Genomic DNA, 22,640 nt, shown 5'->3' on the forward strand with positions numbered 1-22,640 from the left:
TTGACTGTTGTCTTTTCACCTGTTGCTGAGACAGTAAAAGTGTCATCAGAAAACATTGGCATATTCTGTACCAGTGACCCCATTTTGGCAAATATATATTCACTGCTAGGCAATCAAGTAATTTGAGGGACGTCATAAAGACGTAGCTCTATGTTAGGCTACATTCTTAAAGCTCTCTTTCCCTTGGAAATGTTCCTTGTTTGAACTGTATTCATTTTAATACCCATGCTCAAAGGGAAGCCGTTGTTACATCCCCAAACACATTTTTTTAAAGTAAGGGTTAGAATCACATGTAGGAACACACAGGTAATGTAACTCTTAAAATCTCCTTTTTGGGTTTTTGCTATGCGGGCAAGACAAAAAGGGAGTGGAGAATCAGGATTACTGTGCATTTAAGGAGCATCAAAAACAGATGAGAGGTCTCCTTTAGCCATTTTTTTTCCTGCTGGCCATGGAGTTTGTAGTCAACCAGGTATTAAGGCTTTTAGGCCACTGTTGAGGAGAGGAGATAGGAAAGGGAAACTTCTTATTTCCTCCCAAGAGGCCCATTGGATACGCCACTTACACATACACAGACAACCTGACAAACACTGATATTTCACTGAAAATAAAGAAGTCCTCATTTTCTACCAAGCCCAAGGGGACATGAATCCAACGCTGCCTTCAAGGGCTGTAGGACATGTCGGCTTCATGTATGTGCCGTCAAAGCGCAAAATTACCCCTTCAAATGTATGGGCCTTAATCACACCCAGAATCTTGAGCAACGCAGTCCAGTGAACAAATATTTATTTAGCCATTAAACAGTTTTGCATATGTGTATTGAAGATGTAGCGGAAGCCACTGTGGGGTCCAGCTTCTTTTTACTTCGCACTTTTAATTGTAGTTGTTGATTCAGGCTCATTTCTCCTGACATATCATATTGTAGATTTCCCATTATCCTATAGCTGTCACAATGGCAGCATCACTGTAATTGGGTCTATTGAGTAAGTGGGGTGTGTCAATAACAAGTGGCTTTGTGTTACACGGACGTTATGACTCTGAAGCTCCCCTGCAATACCATGGTCATTTTAATTTTTTTGGGGGGGGGTTCAAACGTCAGCTCGAGTTCAGATCGATAACAGGGGTTTCCGAGCAGCACTTGAAGGAGGCATGATGCTGCGCGCGTAATGGATTTCCCCATCACTGCTGCACGTCGGGGACCAGGAGCTGCAGCCGCAGCAGCAGTCCGGCCACGTTAAAATCTGATCTGCTCCCCCGCTGGATGCCGGTGACCTTGGCCAGCGGTGATAACGCCCCTCGCTCTTGTATATATATTTTTTGCTTTTCTATTCACCATGGCATCGCTGGACGGGCCGGACGAGCATCGCGTGTTGCAGCGGGGGAGATCTCAGAGTGACCCGAGCAGCATCACCGAGGTCCGCTTAGGTGAAGCGCACAGAGCAGGTAAAGAGGAGAGGAGGAGGGGGGGGGGGGGGCATATGTCATCGGCTCATTAGTTTGTGCCTTTTGGCAGGTGGTGGTTAGATGGGAGACACGTCACACGATGTCGGGGGGCCGATCCCACTGAATTCGTATGCAACAGACGTGGGATGTCTGCTGTAAACGTGCTATAAGGCCTTATATGTAACAATAGTGTCAACGAATCAAAGGGATTCGTGTCATGCAACATGACGAGATCGTATCCACGGTGTCATACGAGACCATGCTCATTTGATGGCATTGATAGCATGCATAGGTTTTCTGGGTTTTGGTCTTCTGCAGACCCCAACTGGCAGTGGTAGCTATGTAACCCTGATGTCACCCGCTGCCAAGTTCATTCCTTTTCATAGCATCAAGCTGCGAGTGACAGGCCATAATCAAACATAACTTGTGAAATGAAAAACCGTCACATCACAACTGAATGTTCTCCTTGTATGTTTTATGATCCAGTTTTTTGGATCCAGTCTTTTTGCAGCAGCAGCAGCAGCATGGAAGGATAGGATGTACAACTTGCCATCACGCATCGGGCCGCAGTATGTTGAGTCGAAGCTGATGAGAGTGCTGGCTGTGTATTTGGTTGTTTCCATGGTGATTCCAAATGGTAGAAGGCAGCACTTGGCTCTGCAACTGTGAGCCGACATGTCTGCTCCACTTACTGATCTTTTCTTCTTCTTCTTTTTTGTTTTTTTGCTTTCCTCAATACACCCCGGTGATGTACAGCAGCCAGCCATTGAAAGCGAAATGCCACTTAGACTGTGAATCGTGTCTGTATTAGCGAGCTGGGATTTCACGCCCCCCCCCCCCCCCCCCCCCCTACTGGGAATCGCTGGGTCAGGAGTGAGACAGGAGTCTTGGCTTCATATTGGAGCAACACTATCACTTACACTGTGTGTGTGTGTGTGTGTGTGTGTGCGTGTGTGATGTTACAGTCTGTTTCACAAGGGGCCGGCTATCTTTAGATACGAGGGCCACAGGATCGTCCAGTTCTCTTGCCGTCGGCGAATGTTGTTGCCTCGGATTTAGCATCCAGCGCCTGTCACGTTGTCGGCGTTGTTATGGTTACATAACACCGGTGGTGTGTGCGTGCAACTCTGAGACAACCCTTCCAGGATTGCCATGTCATGTATCATTCATTGCCATTTTCAAACTTAAAATCAAACCCCCACCCCCCTAAAAAAACAACCAGATATCCTCCAAAGCTGACGTTTCCCGGGCTCAGGCATCACAGTAGTGAAAACCCGCCTGCATTCAAATGTTGGCACATAGGCTGGCAGTTGGCAAAACCGGATATGCGTTTCTCTCATCAGGAGAGAGACGGCGGCGACTCTTATTAACGCGCCTTCAAACAGAACTTGGCGGAGCGACTCCAATTCGGTCCAACTTCTACAGTCGGCTGGCAGTGAAGACGAGTGTGATATTGGAAAATCAAGCCAAAACTGGTGTATCCACATGAGTTTAATGCATCAATTCATCAGGCAATATGAAATAATAACTGTACAATATATTCCCAATTAATTGGTTTGGCTCGCATTTGTAATCAATATCTAATATGCAATGTGTCATTTTCAGAAAAGTGTCATCTTGCACCTGCTATGAACTGAACTTAAAAGCTGCAATAATCAATATCTTTGTTTGACTTATAATGCGGAGGCTCTGCAGTCTCCCCGAGTGTTTTTTTTTTAACACGTTGATTTGGTTTTGTGGCCCACAACTTGACTGTTTTTTAAAATTTCAATCTCATTGCTCTCATTGCACCAAACAGAAGGCAGGCAGAGTTAGCAACCAGCAGGTGAACTATTTGTTTACAAGTTATGCTGAATTCACATGGAATCAGGTTGACGGTAGATTGCAAACAGGACTGTAAAAGATTGTATATATATATATATATAATAAGGGTAGTCTGAATATATATATATATATATATATATATATATACACATATATATATATATATATATATAATAAGGGTAGTCTGAATATATATATACATATATATATATATATATGTATATATATACACTGTATAATTGTGATAACAAATAATTATAATTTCGACAAGTAAAAAAACATACAAAACAAAATGTAGAAATACAATTGTTAACATAAGGTAATAGACCCAAAATAATTGTATTTGATATATTTTATTTCATTCTTAATACAACACCCCCATAGCAACATATTGTGCCTTTCATTGAAGGCTAATAAGATCTGTGAACATATGGCTATCTTCCATGTGACAAAGTTTATCCACGGCATAGATGAAGCTCTCCTGTGAGTCTCCTCCCGGGACTTCAGCCACCAGCAGAGCTACGAGTGTGAGAACAGACAACAACGCAACCGAGGGGAAACGAGTGAGAGACATGTGTTGACCAAATGTATTGACCCATTCTCTAGGAAATTGTGTTTTGAAATGTGTTCATTGTAAAGTCATTTTTATATGTATGTGTGTGTGTTTGTGTGTGAGAGACATAGACAAGACCTGCAGCCTTGTAACTAAGTTTGAAAAATAAAACTGTTGTTTTTTCCCACTAAATTTGTCAATTTGAGTGCAGGGAAATTAGAGAGGAAGTATCAAGCCTGACCGTTAATTATTGAAGAGTACTATAATACTCGTTTTTTCTAGAACTAAGCAACCAATCTACTTCCTGTTAACAGCGTCACCCGCATGCCCAGTGTAAGTGAATGGTCATGTGATGTTCGTTTTCAGGCGTGCTAGTATCGATGGAAATCACTTTGAAAACGATGCTGAAACGCCTGTGTGGACAGAGATAGTTTTTGTTTTAAAACCCCGGTTTTAAACGGAAATGTATTAGTGTAGATGTAGCCTAAGAGTCTACAGCCACGCTCAAGGCCCTGTGAGGCCGTTATTAGGTACAGTGCTTTGAGAGAAGTACTCAATTTAGCATGGTCAAAATGACAACGCTAACATGGTATTAGATTAGATTAGATCTTACTTAAACTTGCTAGCATGCTAACATTTGCTAAATAGCACAAAAAAGTACCTCTGAGGCTTATGGGTTGCCATTAGCTTTGCAGGTACTCAAACCACAAATTAAGATTTTGTCCCGATGGTCAGATGAAAAGTCAAGATGAGCACTATTGCAATGCATCCTAAGACAGGCAGCAGGACAGGGATGTGTGTACCAAACCAGGGATGTGTATTCCATGGGAATCCATCCAATAGTTGTCAAGACATTTCACAAAAATGTGAACCTTGTGGTGGCAGTAAAGGTCAGGGGCTCACAAGTAGGATTCATCTTTGGGGGAACATGAGTATCCGCATAAAATCTGCATAAAATGTCATTGCAACCCATCCAATAGTTGACATATTTCAGTCTGGAACAAAGTGGTCGACCGACCGACTTAATTACCTAACAGCAAAAGTATTTATTTTGTACCCAGCACACTAAAAGGAAAGAAGGGGAAGTGACGCACCACATGTCCAAACATGAGGTCTGCAGGACCCTCTAAAAAATAGCAAGCACAGGTGATACTGGAGAATTGTTGACAGTCATCTTCATCGCGGGCCGAGCAGCCACAAGGGGGCTCTACATGGTAGATAGATATATATGTTGCATGAATGAGGTAAGCTGTCACTGTCACAAGTCCAGCACCGCAGTTACCGGACCTCTCACGCAGAATATGCACAAACGGTCCGTCCAAGGTCGTGCTACATATAGAGCGAGAATGGACAGACACTGACTCCGGATTACTCAGCATTTTGTTGCAAGGTTTAAGATGAGTTGGAATTAGACTTAAGCTTTCAATGAATAGTAACTTTATCAACCCCTCAGGGGTGTGAGACACCGTCAAACACTGCGCAGGAAGCATTAGAATAAGCTTTGAAAATTCAATCAGAGGGGGGTTGAAACGGAAAAACTCCACATAGAAAACCAAACTTTGCTCAACTTCATGATCCGTCTGTGGGTATCTGTAGAGCTGATGCAACTCCTCAAGAGTTGTTGTTTTTAATCTCGTGTCATTCCATTTAAAAAGTGGAACATCTGAAAGCAGTGATGAAGGATTTAGCACAGACAGCACGGTGATGGTTATTGCGGAGCATAGGAGAAGTTGTGTGTGACTTTGCTGAGACGGTATAATAGGCTCTTCCATCAGTGAGTTTTATCCTCGAGTCTTTGGTGCAGCATTGATTCTTTTTTTATTATTAGCTGGCCCAGACTCAGTGGTACAGTGGCTAATTCAAAAGCACCTTTATTTTTTTCATTTTTGTGCCAACTCATCTCTCATGCCATTATGCACTATGCTGAGATGTCCCCGGGTACCACTGACTACAGAGCCCTGGGGTGCAGCACAGAGGCAGTACAAAACATGACATCACCCTCCACCAATGTGATGAAAGGACATAAACACCACTATGTGGGGGACCTTCATGCTGTAGATGCGGAGCAGTAGCAAGAATTCTAGAAATACTGAGGTCACCGAACGGTGATGTCGCCAGTTAAGCGTCCTGCTTCTCTGTCGCATTAAGCATGTAAGCTCACTATCCGCGCGTCTTCTTCTCTGCTTCGATCACCATCAGCTGATCTGCTCCATAAACTGTATATAAGAAGTGGTCGTAGTAGTCGTGACGTCACCCACTGGTCGGCATTTTCGCCGTCGCCCTCTTGTTTTTTTGCAACCCGTGAACAGAAGTGACCATATTTGGAATGAGTAGGAGTGATTTGGAGACGCCGTATACGGTTCTGATAGCGGCAGCGAGCTGTCAATCACAAGGTAGCCCCGCCCTAAAGCATGCCCTGCTTTGTGGTCTATTTTACTCTAAATGGGACAATAATTTACGAAATGAACATCATGCTGTATTGAGGAAGACTTGAAACTAGAGATTGAGACCATAAACTCATGTTTACAATGTTTACTGAGGGAATAAATCAAGTGAGAAGTAGAGTCATTTTCTCATAGACTTCTATACAATCAGACAGGAGTCGCCCCCTGTTGGTCAGAAAGAATGCAAGTTTACGGCACTTCCACATTGGATTTATTTATCAGAACCAGAGGTTGCCGCCTGGGCTGAGCGCACACACACTGCCACTCTGTCTGTCTGTCTCTCTCTCTTTCTCTCTGGTGTTCAACCGCACACTCGCTACTCACACATTATGCAGCTCTTATACGACGTAATTTGTGGATTGCACTTAAATCTGGCTACGGCCGTTTTCACTCGGTAGTATCGGCAATAAATGGGCACAGGGGTGGATCATCGGTGGAGCTGAGGCTGGCCCAGGCGATGCAGCAGAGCAGACAGCTGGCAGCTAACGACCTGACACGGCACCCACCTGTCACTCAAAGTGAGTTATATAAAAATGCACCCCGGTAGAGTTCTCACAAGCTGGAATATTAGCTATACAGACTAGTTTTTTGTTACAGGCATTAAATATGTTTATTTCTGCTGTAAATTTGGGCAATTTAACTTGGGGGTCTATGGGGATTGACTCGCTTTTGGAGCCAGCCTAGAGTGGCCATTCGAAGAACTGCAGTTTATTGGGTGCGTTGGCTTCATTTCTCAGCACTGGCTAGTACCAAAATGTCCACAAAATCAGTTGCTATCATACATCTTTTTTCTTTTTCTTTTAGCTTTGGAAGAATTTTGCCATCTGCATGAATCAAGAGCAAGTCATCTGCAATCACGGGACGTAATTAGCATCGTCGCAATAAACTGTGGTTATTCTTTCTCAAGGCGGGTTTTTACCCTTTCAGAGAAAATATTAATATAGATAGTCTTTGTCTTCCGTGTATAGACTTGATTGAGCGACAGCACAAAAAGAAACGGGGAACTGTAGAACCCGCCCACCCCCGCTACACACAAACACACCGCCTCCCCTCCCCCAACCCCCAAACAATCTGGGATCTCTAAACAACAAGCCTGCCACGCAGTACAGTAGGACTTCAAAATTGCTGCTCTGGTGTGTTCAAGTTCGCCGCAGTAAATGCCGAATTAAAAAGAGAGTGGCGGTGAAGCCGTGGCCGAACAGATGAATGGCTTGTGGCGTGTGTTTACAGCTCTGCATGTTATCCGCAACCAACTAACTATTCTCACCCAACAGACCGTTTACGTCCACGATTTGTACTGGAGCAACACCGCCTTTACGGATTCAAAGGGGGGTCGCTCTGCGTGCCACATGTTTGTTGTAACTCCTCAGGGTGTAGCCGAGGCAGAGTCTACCCAGCAACTGGGCTTGGTATGTTTGGGGGGGGGGGGGGGCTGCTTGACTTAAGCTGTCAGCCATTTACACATAATGTATCTTTTATGAATGTTTCATGTGCTGACCTAATTCCTTTCAGAGATGAGTAAAAGCAATGTGCTGCACACGAGAACACACCAGAGCATCCAGCTGATCCTTTAGACATCCTCATCCCACAGCAAGGGGTTAGGAAGGGCCAGGCGAGTGGAAACAGAGCTGTGATATGACCAATTGGATGCCCTGGAAAAGCAAGAATAAAAAGATCTAGACCACCCCAGCTTGGAGTTATTTTCAGGTATTTGTTTTCAATCTCCACTGCATCCCACGGAGATAGGGAATAGAAACAGCTGAGTGAGAGCTTCAGCGCAAAAGGAGATATTTTGCTCTCTGTGGCAGATGTAATTAAAGCAAATGCTTAAGCCCAGAGTAGGAATGGAGAGCCTGATCGCTGACGGACTTAAAATCTCTCAGTCAGCAGTGTAAAAGAAAGGAAGAGGAGGAGGGGTTGGGGGCAGCAGCTGCAAAAATCAGCTGGAGCCGGTTGCTCAATTTGAAGCCCTAAAAATGTAAAAGGAAATATACTAATCAGCACCGAGCGGCTGTTCTGATGTGCTCAGCCCACGAAATACATGCAATCATAGAGCATTACACAAGCATTATACAAATAGATTGCTTATTTGCTAGTTTCCTTCCAACCAGCCTCAATTATTGTTAAGACTGGAGCTATCACATGTGTGTTCATGAGCCAAGCGTGCTACTTTTGGAACGAATAGCCCATAATACGATGAGTCAATCGACAGAAAATGACTGTGCTCACAAAAGAAAATATCATATTTGATGTTTGTTCAAATATAATCTAAGTTTACCTGAGAGGCACCTCTAGTCGCCATGTGAATTACGACTATGTGGTCACGAACAAAGTTGCAAAAACCTCATAGGGAGGATTTTGGGTTGGACAGAATTAAGATGGTGATTTTATTGAACTTCATACCGAGCAGAGCACCTTTAACGATGACCTGATTGGGAATGCAGCATTAAACTTAGTTATTCAAAGACAACAGAAAATGAAATAAAGACATTCACAACACAAAACACAAAAATGTCAGCACCTCTAAATGGACAGCTCTTCAAAATGCGGCGCCAAAGCTTATTTTTCTTCAAATGTAACCTGTTAGTTACCGATTAATGAGTGTCAGAAAGCAAAATTCACCAAAACTGACATTCCTAATTGTCATCCAGAGCATGTTAGCATTCTAGTGTTAGCATTTAGCTCAAAGCCTTGAATAGCCGCCAGCATGGCCGTTGACTCTTGTTTCTACCCTAAACCATGTTCTTTTCCCAAACATAACCAAGGCTTACCAAACCTTAAGCATAGTGGCAGATCAACACGTTTTGTCCAACGGTCTAAATCATATTGTTACATAAGGATCACATTTATGTAACATTTTTTGGAAAGTGTTGCTGAAACATGGCCTCCTGCTGATAGGAAATGTACTCATGGAAGGCAATGAGAAACAGCTGATTTTGTTGTGTTCTTTGGAGGACTGGTTGGAAAACTGATTGATAAAAATGATGATCATCGATGAATGGTTTAAGTTATGCAAGAGAGACATACTGAAGGTTCGAACCTTTCAACGGTGAGGATCGGCTGCCTTATATGATTGTAAACTGAATATCTTTGGGTTTTAGGCAGTTGGTTTTGACAAAACAAGCAATCTGGAGAAGCAGAATTGTGTCGGGCAATTTTTCAGGATTCTCCAACATTTTATAAACCATAAAGATAAACTGATTTATCAAATCGACAAAGTACCCTTCTGCAACTTTGAGGCTGCGCCAAGTCCGACCCGAGAAACCTGGCCCTCCTCCCAACCCTGAAACATCCCCTCCAGAGGAATCCCCCCCCCCCTACTGCTTCAGTCCCCTATGTATCCGTCACTGTGACACTGCGTTGGCTCGTAGGACGCACAGGCTGTGGCTGTACCCGATGAATGATTCAGCAGTTTTAAAGAGGAACAGCACTGGAGTGGAGCAGCAGCAGCAGGGTTTAATGAACTTTTTAGGAGTTAAATGTCAAACACGTCGTGAAAACACAGTCGCCCTCCCACTTACTCCGAGCCTTACATCCTGAGCTACACTCATTTCAATGTTACCCATCCGGCTGTCGAGGCGCATATTTAAATAATTTGACATTTCAACATTAATAAATATCTTTTTGGCTGCTTTTTACATTCAACTTGTTCCTACATGGTGCGTCTGGTGATGAGCGGTTGGCAGGCATGAGCGGCGGATGAACAGCCACAGTTCATCAAGAGTGAAAAATGGCCGTGACGGGGCAGAAACACGTGGAGTGACACCTCACAGTGTTTGTGCGCTCCTCTCACATTCATACGTATTATATAAGTCGAGGTCCGGAGGTGGTTCAAGCGTTATATAATTCTAGTACAATGACCTTTAAGAGACTACCTCCATAAACACTCACGAGTATATTTAGTTGGGTTTATTTTGGATTATTGATGTCTGGAGTTGTGTGCCACCGTTATCCAGCTTTCTAAGGTTGAGCTGGTTACAGAAAAAACAAAACAATAACATCACACTGATATGGCATATTGATCTACCATCACAGACAGTAAAGCAAACAATTGAATAACTGTTGGAAAAGTCTTGCAGGAAGGCAGAACTGTATAGAACAACTATCATTGTGTGTGTGTGTGTGTGTGTGTAGGTGAGTGTGTGTGTGTGTGTGTGTAGGTGAGTGTGTGTGAGTGTGTGAGTGTGTGTTTACATGAGGTCGGTGGTGACACCAGGGTTGACCCCTTTTCACATATTCACCATCTTTAAATGCTACTTTATGATTACGTGTCTCCTTTCTTTCCAGACTAAATGTTGGATCATTAATCTTTTTTCTTTTTTTTGTTGAGTCGGAACATTATGTCACGCCAGCAAAAACTGCCCTCCGATTCAGTTACTTTGTGGCTAATCCGAGCAACACAGAGCCTCTCTCAGCCATCACTGAGAATGTGACTACTTGAGGGTTGAGGGTTTGCAATCAAATGCAAAGTGCTTTGGTGTGAAATTCTCCCACAAATGGACACTCCATAACTGCAGGTTTGAGCCGTTATATCCATTTTCTGTCGTCTCCCTTGTGACTGCACACTTAAATACTCCCCGGTCTCTCTTAACTCAGAACTCACGCGCCCATACGAACACTGAAAGCGTTGTCGGATGCCTATTGTTCCTCCCGCTCATACCGTTCCTGAACAGATCCTTTCCTAATGCAGATCTTCTGTCCTTATTATGCGGAAATATACATTCAAAAGTTCAGCTGATGCTAATAATCTGAATTAATTAATCATTCACACTAACTTTCAAAAGTGGTTGCCGGACGGGCGCGATTGGTTGTCATTTTTATTCACCTTTATGTTGAGTAACAATGCATTTATACATCCACTTAACAATGAAAATGTCACATGAACAAATAAAAGCTTTCTTACTACTTTACGTCCAGCTCAAAGATGCCGGGATTACAAACTTCCTTTTTGTTTTCCTTTATCTGATTCTTTGTCAGTTGAGTCAATATGCACATTAATTGTGATGTTGACTGGTAGGTCGAACTTTTTATCCCACAGTCAAGTAACTTTATTTGCTTCGCTGTCGTCTCTTAACAAAACGCACATGCAGCAATGTCTGGTTCTTGTTCTGACTCTAACGGCAACATTAAATATCGCTAATGCAACGAATATTAAAGAAATATTGACGTTGGGGTCTACATTTTTCTGTTTGCTGTGCCTGATTTCCATATGCCACTGATGTCAATCAAAGGCCAAGAATCGGTTGCCAATTTCCCCAAATGGTTGCCAATGGTTGTCAATGGCAACTTGGCAATGCTTGCTGCCGAGCCCTGCAGAATTCTGTCTTTGTTTTACGATCTAATTTCTAATTTTGCAAATACAAAACTATACACAACTGCCCATAAGCTTGGTAGCTGGTCTGCTACTGCTGGTGTCTATCTATGGTGCCCTCAAAAATTCATACAGTTGATCGTCTATGGCTTGTACAGTACTTTAAGCTAAAAATCCCACAATGCAATACATTCGAGCAATGTTGGCGAAATGGGAAAAACAGGAAAGCCTCACATTTTTAGGCGTATGTATATTATTCCAAGATGGCGACACCTCCTGCTAGCATTGTGGTCACATGCTTTTACTTACGTGCACTGCAAATTTCTTCAGATTTCTTCATCTTCAAGTTGGCAAGCTCGAGAGCGTGTGTCAGTTCATTTTTTTTTAATTATTAGGTGATCACAATTTGTGTGCACGCCCCTTTGGCACACCCTCCGCCATCGTCCTCATTAGAAGAAGGCTTGTAAATATTGAATGAGATTCAGTTCGTAGCCTACACCGCTGTTTACATTCTTTGCTTACTGCTCGCGGGTCCCTGAGGAGAAATCCAGCCCGTTGACTGTAGCTCAGCCCTTCATGCTGTGTGTACGAGTGGCCCTCTAGAAGATCGATCTGAAACCACAAAGGCTTTGTTTACGCACCATGTGATGATGTCTGAATAATTCATAAGAAGTCTCCTGTGCCAATGGAGTGTATGCAAGTAAATAAAAGACATATTTAAAAGAAAAACTTATTTCGTTGAAAAAATAACATTGAACCTAATAAAAGACTAAAAGCAGTATTCCTGCATTATTGCAAAGGTATTTTTGCTAAATGTGACTGCAGTGAGTCTTCTGATTTTTCGTGTTATAATTGTCTGACCTGAAGTAGCAGCCTGATATTTTTTTGTGTTAACTTGCTGAGATGTTTTTTAGCAAAGTTAGCAGAATGGCTTTACGGGTGTCAATATCGATCCGTCCGTCAGTTGGTCGGTCCTCTACTTTGGGAATAACATAGAATCACTTCTATGTTGTCTATGGCCGATGCGTGTTTACTTCCGCATGTCTGCTCCCCGTGTTGACGAGCAGGTTGAATTAGAGGGTTATATGGAGGTATCTTCTCAAGATTCTCTAGATTATGCAGTTTAGACAGTCTTGATTAATAACTGATGATGTGCATTTTGTTCAGAGCAATTGGTTTCACATTACTAATAAAAATGTAATGTTTGCGGTAGTCATACATTTAATTAAATCTCGCGGTGCAGACGCAGGTTCCCCAGATAGCCTCGGACCTTGTTAACTCGTAGATACGGCTGTTGTGAAAAATATGTAGCTGTCTTTCACACTTAGAGCAGGTTTAAGAATGAAACAGAAAGCTCTCAGAGGCGTATAGTTGTATCAAAGCAATAGATTTATTTATCAACAGAGTTATTCAGCCCAAATCAATTAAACATGCATGGGTACTAATGGCTGCACTTTGCAAAGATTCACCATAAGACACACTTGAACACATCAGCGTGAACCTTAATATAGGGGGTCCACCCCTTGATACACATTGGTCAAAGTCAAAGATGCAAGCGTAGCACGTTTGTACGTGTATTACGCCTGGATGGGGGCCGTGAATGTCCATCCACCTTGGCCCCTCCCAGTAGGCGTTGGTTTCCATCAGTGTGCGTGAGATGATGCATGCGAGAGGACCTGAGAAAGAGTGTGTCAAGAAGCCGGGCTCAGCTGGGGCGTTGTCCCTCGCTTGAATCTGACTGTGAATTGTGTCTTCCTTATCTTCTCTAAAGATGGCGTCCTGTTTTTTGTGACGCAGTTAAATAAGTAACCTTCCTCCTGCTTCTCTCTGGCCCTGCTGTGTTGTGAGCACTGTATAAGTGGTTAATAGAACTGCATAAGCTAATGGTTATTAAAACTACAAATATGCTAGTGATTAATTAAACTGTATATAAGTCAATTGCTACTTAAAGCTGCATATAAGCTAATTGCTGATTAAAGCTGTATATAAGCTAATTGCTGATTAAAGCTGTATATAAGCTAATTTTATCAACACGGCCCTGTCACTGCACGGAGGGCAGTCTCCCAACACCTCTCTGTGTATGCGATACAATTCAAAGGCTCCAGCAACCACATAGGCTACAAATGCTTCAGAAATGACTCTCCTTTCTTCTTCTTTTTAGCAGTCTTTTAACCGTATCCGCCGTTAACCCTTTGTGTGTAACCTACTGTCGGCATCTGAAACAGTATGTTTTGCAGTGATGAGTGTGTGCCAGTTTATTTGCCCTCCTCCTCCCGTCCTCAGAGGGGCGGGGTCCACATGGCACACCAACAGTAGCCGCAGATGTACCCGGTGGCTCACACTTGGTCACTCGGACCGCTCCTGTCGCCGTTAAACTAGTATTTTACACCTTTTAAAAAATAAAATAATAAGTACTGTCACGTTAAGTCTTTTTTAGTCATTCGTTCATTTCATAGAATACACCGCCGCTCCGAGAGCGTCCAGGTCTCCTCTCGGTCTGAGCCCGTGGGCTGAACACTGTGACGTGAACACCGAGAGCTGGAGGAGGACTGGGAAGCTGCGTATCATATGATATGTATGTATGTGTTATTTGACTCAATATTACACTCGTTTATGGTCAATTTGTGGCGAGGCGTCCCACCTATTTACCCCAGACATAATAACGTTGTTGTAATGTGCCTGCTGGGACTTGTCGTTTGTTTTGAGTACGAACACTACTAAGCGGTGCTATGTCGATGTCCTCCCGTGATATCACTGTAACAGTCAGCAGCGACTTTGTAGTGAAGAATTCTTGAATGATATTACTTTTTTTTTTAAATGCAATATCACTGTGATAACTCGTATTAAAACGTGACTTTGTTTCCTGGTGATATAAAGTGTTTTATTCGCTAAACTCCCGATAACAAGCAGTAAGATGAGGATGCTGGGACATGTGCAGGCGCTCTGTGTTCCTCAGTGAGGCTCTCTGCCTGCAGCAGCACACCTCTGCTTCCGGCTACAGTAAAGTGCGCTGTGTGGTCGGTTTTCCTGCTTATAAAGGGGGTTCTTTTCCCTGCGTTTGCAGCAAAGACACACCGACGTTCGCTCAAAACCCAGAAAACCTAAATAAATATTTCAACACAACTTGAAAAATCAAAAAGAAAATCCAGTTGCTCCCAGACTTACATTTTGCATCGCTGCATGCCGGGCCGTGATTGGCTGCAGCTCCCCCATCTCTCTCTCTGTGTGTGTGTGTGTGTGTGTGTGTGTGTGTGTGTGGCAACAGCCTTTCCCCCCCCTGTGCTGCGTCCTTGTGCTGCGTCTCTGCGTCTCTGCTATCGCACTCGTAAACGCAGTGAGGATGATGTGGAGGTGAAAATAAGCTGTAGCTTCTGTAGCCAAATGAGACAGCTGGAACTTCCAGTTTGCTGGTTTCCATGAACAGCAAAGTTCAAGTATAAATGCCACAACAACAACAATCAGTTGTGAGCTTCTCCAGTGTGAGGATGTACTGTTGTTCTTTGTCTTATGTGCAAGTCAATTTCATTTCTTTGGGTTTTAGATTGTTTGTCTGACAAAAGAATCATCACTTTGGGCGTCAGGAAATTATTATGGCTATTTCATTGGTTAAACAATTAATTCATTCATTTTGAAAATAATGGCTAGTTGCAGCCCTAGCCCCTCCCCCGCTCCTTGGGAACTTTTTGATGTCGATTTGCGAATGACTCGTGTGATGGCATGTGTCTGTGCTGGACGTCCGTGTGAACGTACCACCTACGGGAAACGTTGTTGCATCCCAGCGGCTGCTCCCTGCATCTCTTTGTAGAACCGGAGAATGTTTTTCTTATTTCAGTTTTTCTTATTTCATGAATACGTGAGATTTTTTTCTACGTTCTTAATGTCGCACCGTGACAACGTGTTGCACTTTTCCTGACGTTTGCCCACCTCCCACCAAACGAATCCCACAGCCAAGTCCCAAGTCCCTCACCTGTGGGACAATCTCGGCCTGAGTTGCATCGCTATCATCACTGAGGGTTTCGGTGATAAGTGTATGTAATTTGTTCCTTGAGGGGTATTAATGAGCAGATGTTGTGGATTTAGACACAGGAAAATGTGTGTGTTGTCGGAGCCAGACTGTGTAGGAGTTCCTATTTCTGTCCTCGCTTTCTCTCTCTCTCTCGCTCTCTCTCTCTCTCTCTCTCACATCGTGATCCCTCCTCTACAGCTTAGACTGCAGACGTGAGAGTGCTTCAAGAAGTCCAGCTAAGAGGAATAGCCGTCGATTGACTCAACTTCATCTGTGAAGAGCAATCAAAGCCTCTGTGCGCTGTTAGCCGGGTCATCGTTAAGTCCACGTTAATTGATCGGTTTGAGTCGTTTTTCGAGCAACAATGCCAAACGTTCTCTTGATTCCTGCTTCTCAGATGTGTTTTTTTGTCTTTGTTTCTTTGTGTTGTATGATAGTTAACAGAATATATTTGAGTTTTAGACAAAATAAGCTATTCGATTATGTGGCCTTTAGCTCTAGGAAACTATGGTTTGCATGTACAACCATGAGCACGGGATTTATTGGCCCTTAAAACACAACACACACTCTGGAATACATTCTTGCCAGTACCCACACAAAACAAAAACCGACAGGACGACAACGCACAGCACAAGTAAACAAACGGAGCATTGAGACGCAGCAGGACGCTCCGTGTTGGTCTGTCACCACTGCATGATGTCAGTAGCTTCCTGTGTACTCTGCCAAGATAAGGACGGAGCCCAGAGTTGTGTAAGAACCAGCGGGGGCCTGCATGCTGTCTGCACTGACCTTAGACATCATGTATTCATTCCCTGCGTGTCTTCTTAAAGGCGTCCTATTGTCCGTGTGTGTTCGGAGGCCAGGAAGGTCTGGCTGCCCTGAAACCACGTGAGTCACTCACAAACAATGCAATTCTCTGTCCCCCCCCCCCCCCCCCCCCCCTGCTCGCTGCTCCTCAGAAACTAGGCCGGAATCAATAAGGCATTTACAGCCAGTGACCCGCATCTGCTGCTCTCACGTGACGATGGGCTCGTCAGCAGTGTTCAGCCCATCGTGTTGGAAGGTGGTTTAAAGGAATTCCGTCAGTCCTCACCGCGAAGCGTTGACCTCCCCGCCGCCTGCGTTTCAGGGCGGATTTTGTTGCCTGACTCTTATTTTAAGACCGTGTGCTTTGTGTCGTAGACGTGATGGACCAGCAGAGGGCGCTACACTCGGGTTGCCTGGTCTCGGGGGTCCGAACGCCTCCCGTCCGCCGCAACAGCAAGCTGGCCAGCCTGGGACGCATCTTCAAGCCCTGGAAATGGAGGAAAAAGAAAAACGAGAAGCTGAAGCCCCCTGCCGGTGAGTGAGACGTACCGTGATGCTCCTTCTCGTGTCACATGTGTGTTTCGCTTTTTTTTTTCCGGATGTCCGTGCAATCGGTGCATCAGTCCCATTAAATGTTTGCTTTATTTAGCCGTGGAGAAGAAGGCAGCTGCACGACAGAAGAGAGATGACCTCGTCAGGAGGAACCCCGGGGAGACGGAGACAGGTGCAGAATGACACACACACACACACACACACACACACACACGCATGTGACTCCGGGCCGATCACAGTTCATTTGTTCGGCCACCTGATGCCCAACTGTGCGGACTCATTCCTGTCCTCTTCCGCTGTGCACTGTACGCAGAGTCGGATCTGGCTTGCGGGGGCAACGGTGAGGATCCGGACACCCCGACTCAGTCTGACGTCGAGGACCGAGACGAGGAGCCCGTGGCGCCTCTGGCCAGCACCAGCGAAGACCTGGGCAGCGATTTAGAGGCCTCGACAGGTAGAGTACAGTGCGGCGGTGCGAGAGGACGCGTTCAGGAAGATGTGCAATTACACGACACACAGCACTCCTTGATGTTTTTTATGTTGAGGTGCTTTTTTATTCTTTCTTTCATGCAACCAATTTAATTTATAGTACTTTTACACAGAACGCAAATATTACGTGACAAAAGTGACTTTTTCCGAAACGAGGTTCATTTTCTGCGAGTAAAGGAATCAACCAATCACGTTAAGTGGAACGAGTTGTTACCTTCATAATATTAAAAAAGCAACACATAGGTTCCATATTCCAAAACCAGTACTGGAAACTTTATTACTCCTTTCACCTTTGACAAAGCAATCCAGACCAGAAACACTCTTTCCGTTCTTACCTTTCACAATAAAAGCCCTAGACATAAAATTCTCATTCGACTATTTTGAATGTTCTTGTCATTTATTTGTCACACCCCCGGTGATTAAAGGCCTTAAAGGTTAAAGCTGCATTGGGGGATTACACATCCCTGCAGTACAAAGAAGCAGAAGAAGAGAACTGTTGAACTTAAAGCTAATCGATATGTATCTACACTATAACAACGGATAAGTGTCTCTGTAATAAGAAAGGTTGAATCTCAACAGACTTGTCACGTGACTCTGCCGTTCCCCTCGGCCCTTTGCCATCTTCAAGCTCATTGTTTTGTTTTTTTACGGCGCACAGCGTTATTGTTTTGTTTTATTCTCACAGCTCACACATCTCATCAACCCTGTTCCCAGGTCAGTTTCTAATGAAACACACTGTACACTAACTGCCCAGCACCGTGACATGACCTGTTCAGTTTGTATCCTCGTCACAATTTGAAATTAAAAGAAATCTAAGGTATCCATATCAAGATTTGTTTGTTTATGTTATGTGCTTGTGTAAAAATATTTGAACTGTAGTGTAGTGTGCCACCGAAGCTCAATGAGGGGGAAAAGAGGTCAATTTATACAAAGTCCTTTATCTTTTTGTTTCCATTTTCCTCTCAGGGATCACATCTAGTTTTGTAATTTGTACAACTTTATTCATTACATTTTTTGTGTGTATATTACCGATTGTATGTACCCACAGAAACACACTCAATGGAACTGTTTTAAAAACAACAAAAAGGAAAATGAATAAATAAGTCAAATTGAATCTCAAGTAAAGCAACTAAATTAGTTAATACAAAAAAAGACAGATATTAGTGGTGCACAGCATTACACATTACAAGTTCTGACTGTTGTAAATTAAGAGAGGCTACTCTTCTACATGTTGGCTCCTGCTAGTGATTTAAGCTGATAAAAATATTGATTATTGGATCAAAAGGATGAAACCTAAACTGGTGCAGCCATGTTGGTGGCAGCTTCAGTCTGAAACAATGTGTGTCCTGTTCACTGTCCACTAGGTGGAGACAGAGACCTCCTGAACAAGCCAAACCTTTGCGTCACACCATTGCTGATGTCTCGTTTCAGTGCAAGATGTGACCGAGGATTCAAAGACGGTGGGAGATCCCAGCCAGAGTGAAGACGGGGAAGACGAGAGCACCTCGCTGAGCGACCGCAGCGACGAGCGCCCGGCGGGGAAGGCGGAGGCCGTCGAAGGGAAGCGGGAGGCGACGGCGGCCCCGCCCGGACGAGCCGCCACCTCTCCTCCACCCAAAGCGCCGGTCAAACTGCTCACCAGACTGGGCAGCCTAGACTGTGAGTGAACCACGAGGACACCCGACGCAAAAGGGCCGCTGGTTTTGCATCAGCGTTCTCACGTTGATGGCGTTTTCCTTCCCAGGTGCTCCTTCAGTTCCAGTAAAGAAGTCCCCAGCCACCTTACCCAGGAACTTCACTCTTCCCAAAGACTCCCACGGCTCCCTGTTGAGAGGCAGGTTCCTCACGCCCACCGGGTCCCCCCACCTCGGGGCACTGCACTCCCAGCTGCCCCCTAGCTGCATCATCGAGGAACTGCACCGCGCCCTGGCCACCAAACACAGACAGGACAGGTCAGACTTCCTCACACGTGAACTTGAAATATGAAGTTAAATTTGTTCGTATAGTTTCTATTCCTGTAGGTGTTGAAAAAGAAATCATTAATAAATGATATGGTATAATCCCTGTGAGAATATTCAAAGGCCCTGTTTGCAGAAAACAATAATCCGTAGTGCAGTGACAGTAGTGCACTACGTAGTACCTCAGTCCTCCTCCTGGGGACTGAGGTAACATTTTACTCACTGTATAACGTTATGAAAATAAGGAACTTTTCAAACATGACACCTTCTAGCCAATCACAACTGAGAATTCTCATGTTAAAGTTGTAATTGACGGGCTTGTCTTGTGATGTGTGAGCTCAGTTTCCAGACGAAGGAGGCGCGCTCCTCTCAGAAACGCCGGCTGGACGGCCGGCTGTCCCGCACGTCCAGCACGGAGAGGGAGCCCGCCGGGGAGTCGGACAGCAGGAAGGAGTCGGACGAGAACAAAGAGAACTGGCGTCTGGACGAATACTTGAACGACCAGGACAGCTGGAACGACTCCGTCATCTCCGGTGGGTCTGCTGACAGGTCATTTGCCATCAATCTGCCGCTTTCAATGCGCCAAAGCCAACAAAATCTATCATGGATAATGAGGCAGCATAACCTCCGCCGATGTTTGTTGACAGTGAGGGCATGACAGGGAGATTTAACGGCGATGGCGAACGGTGGGCTTACCGGTGTTAGGTTTCGGGCGGGGCCGTCAACATCTGCTCCGGTGGCCTAATTCTCTGCCATTCATCCGGGGTCGGTGGTGCACAGCCGCCTGCGGTTTAACAAGGCTGTGACCCTGGAGGGAAAAGAAAATATGTGACAGACAAGGCACGCCACCAGCATGAGCGTGACGCGATGCAAATGTGTGGTGGAGGAGATGGCAGCAGGAAAATATACATCACCAAATGAATAAACGTCTTTTGAATTGACAGGATTTAAGCTCAGATAAAGAATGTATACTCTGTGTTTATCAGTTATGGTACAAGGCTACCATGATCGTAGTTGTACAAAAACAGGAAAATATCCAAAGGGGTGAACATTTGTCTGGTACGTATATAACATTGAAGGCATTATATAAGTAAGTGTTCTACCCTTCTTGAAACAAGTATGCATCCATGTATTTCATTAATAAGGTGTTAGGTCTTATGAGAATAAGCCCAAAAGCCCACCGTGTGGCGATTGGCATCAGTTCAGCAGGGTTTAGCTGGAGAGCCACTGCGGCGCCACTGACCTTAATCTGGTGCTCCTCCCCCGCGACAGGGACCCTCCCGAGCACGATGAAGAAGGAGCTGCTGGCCGTGAAGCTTCGGAACCGGCCCAGTAAGCAGGAGCTGGAGGACCGCAACATCTTCCCCGTGCGCAGCGACCAGGAGCGGCAGGAAATCCGGCAGCAGATAGAGACCAAGCTGGCCAAGTGAGTCGCTCTGTGCGGACCCCAGATCAGCCATCAGCTCCCCCCCCCCAACACCCCCCCTCCTCCGCCACATGTATGTCCCTTTCATCACTCAACATCACTGTTGTCTACACTTTCACCAGCCCCGAACAAACGCTCATTCCTTCCATATCACAAATGCTTTCACTGCAGAGCTGAAAGAAGTTTTGGAATATTAACTTGAAATATGTTTTTAATGTGCAGAAATGCTGTGGAGGGACCTGAACTAAGTTGACTGACTATTTTAAAGACAGATATGAGGTTTAACTATCTAGCAGAATTGTTAGCGGAAGTGGAATAGAATTCTGGGTCTTGGTCACAGACTTTAAATAGTCCCCCTGACGTCACCCATTGGCTTGTGGACTGCTGTTTTGATGCCTCTGCATTTAGTTCTTTGGCTGTCGCCATCTTGGTTTTCATATACCAGAGGTGACATGGGAGGGTGGGCCTAAGTACAACTAAATGTTACAATTCCCTTTCAGAACTGAAAACATACTGTGAAAGGTTTAAGGTTTATTCGGAGGGAAATGCATTCAATACGTCAAGGATACACACAATGCGTCTTAGTGAGAACCAAAGAACGTAAACACCAATTTTTCTTTCTTTTCCGTTTACAAGAAAACTCCACGAGGCACCTCAGAATCAATGCAGAAGTGTTGATTTAGGCTGTATGCTGTAATGCTGTTGAAATGTATTACATTATATTGATGCAGGATACATATTGGCACACCTAATCACAGTACATTGCAGGAAGCCGTCACAATGATGGTAGCTTATGTGAGAATAAGAGAAAGGGAACAAATCAATGCATTGTATCCATTATATCATTATGTCTCTCACACTCATCGGGCCGTCTTTAACTCCTCAATGACCTTGCTTTCTCTCCGACTAACTCTAAAATGCGATCACCTGTTAACTGCAGCCAAGAGTAATAAGTGGTGAACAGCAGAAAAAGTGATCTTGAATCAGTTTTATCTCCGCAGCTTTTCTGGTGTAAAGTGGTCTGATTTTTGGAGTGTGGAACAGGATTTTCTGAAAGGCAGAGGAGGAATTCTACAGAGAACATAATCGCATTTGTGGTGTTACGTAAAAGGCCATAGGCTGGTATTATGGTGACTTTAATAGGATTAACAGTCAAAACAGGTTTGTTTTTAGGGAATAATACAGGGTGTGCTGGTGGGCTAATGCAATGCTTCACTCACTTTTGGTACCAGTACTTTTTTCTATTTTATTTTCCACCGCGGAACCTCAACAAAGTGGTATGAAAGAAAGCACCAGGTAGCTGGTACTATTCTCCATATAACTCTTGCTAATGGAAAACCAAAAAAGATGAGCAGAAGATCAGCTCTTTTCGATCAATCAATCAATCAAACTTGATTTATTCATGCAGGTTAATGCAGTACAAAGGGCTTCACAGGTGACTGACAAGCCCAAAAAATAAGACTGTATAAGTGTGGGCCATGAAAACAACAGAAAAGACAAAGCACAGGAGACAATAACAATGGAACGGAATAGAGATAATAGCTCTAATAACAGTAATTGTAGTAAAAGAGCATGAAATAAAAACTAGATTAATACAATGTAATTAAATTATACAACTTAAATAGAAGAAAATGACGGAGAATTAAAATTTAAATAAAATCGAACAAACATGTTCAACTTAAATCAAATAAAATAAGTGAATAAAATAATTAAAGAAATATATAAGATGTCAATAATGTCAAAAAAATGGTCTACAAACCATTCTTAAAGAGGCATGTGTTTACGTTAACGTTCAAAGACTTCAACACTTCCAGCAGCTCTCAGATC

At 44.1% G+C, this 22,640-nt stretch overlaps 1 protein-coding gene across 2 annotated transcripts in view; it reads left to right on the forward strand.

Moving 5' to 3' along the window:
• Positions 1 to 1,334: 1,334 nt before the first annotated feature.
• phactr3b (phosphatase and actin regulator 3b) overlaps positions 1,335 to 22,640 on the forward strand; it is a gene marked incomplete at its 5' end in the record, with an annotated part of 40,941 nt that continues 19,635 nt past the window's right edge. Inside the window, 8 exons of one of the 2 annotated variants that reach the window (XM_079266429.1) lie at positions 1,335 to 1,443; positions 16,764 to 16,922; positions 17,038 to 17,112; positions 17,254 to 17,394; positions 18,861 to 19,088; positions 19,174 to 19,381; positions 19,730 to 19,920; positions 20,660 to 20,813. In XM_079266429.1, coding sequence (XP_079122555.1) covers positions 1,335 to 1,443; positions 16,764 to 16,922; positions 17,038 to 17,112; positions 17,254 to 17,394; positions 18,861 to 19,088; positions 19,174 to 19,381; positions 19,730 to 19,920; positions 20,660 to 20,813 — 1,265 coding nt within the window. Of the gene's footprint in view, positions 1,444 to 14,085; positions 14,151 to 16,763; positions 16,923 to 17,037; positions 17,113 to 17,253; positions 17,395 to 18,860; positions 19,089 to 19,173; positions 19,382 to 19,729; positions 19,921 to 20,659; positions 20,814 to 22,640 lie in introns of those variants that run through there. The other variant, XM_079266430.1, reaches the window with a different exon arrangement.

This window comes from Melanostigma gelatinosum (assembly GCF_949748355.1).
Source record: "Melanostigma gelatinosum genome assembly, chromosome: 3".
Taxonomy (NCBI): Eukaryota; Metazoa; Chordata; class Actinopteri; order Perciformes; family Zoarcidae; genus Melanostigma; species Melanostigma gelatinosum.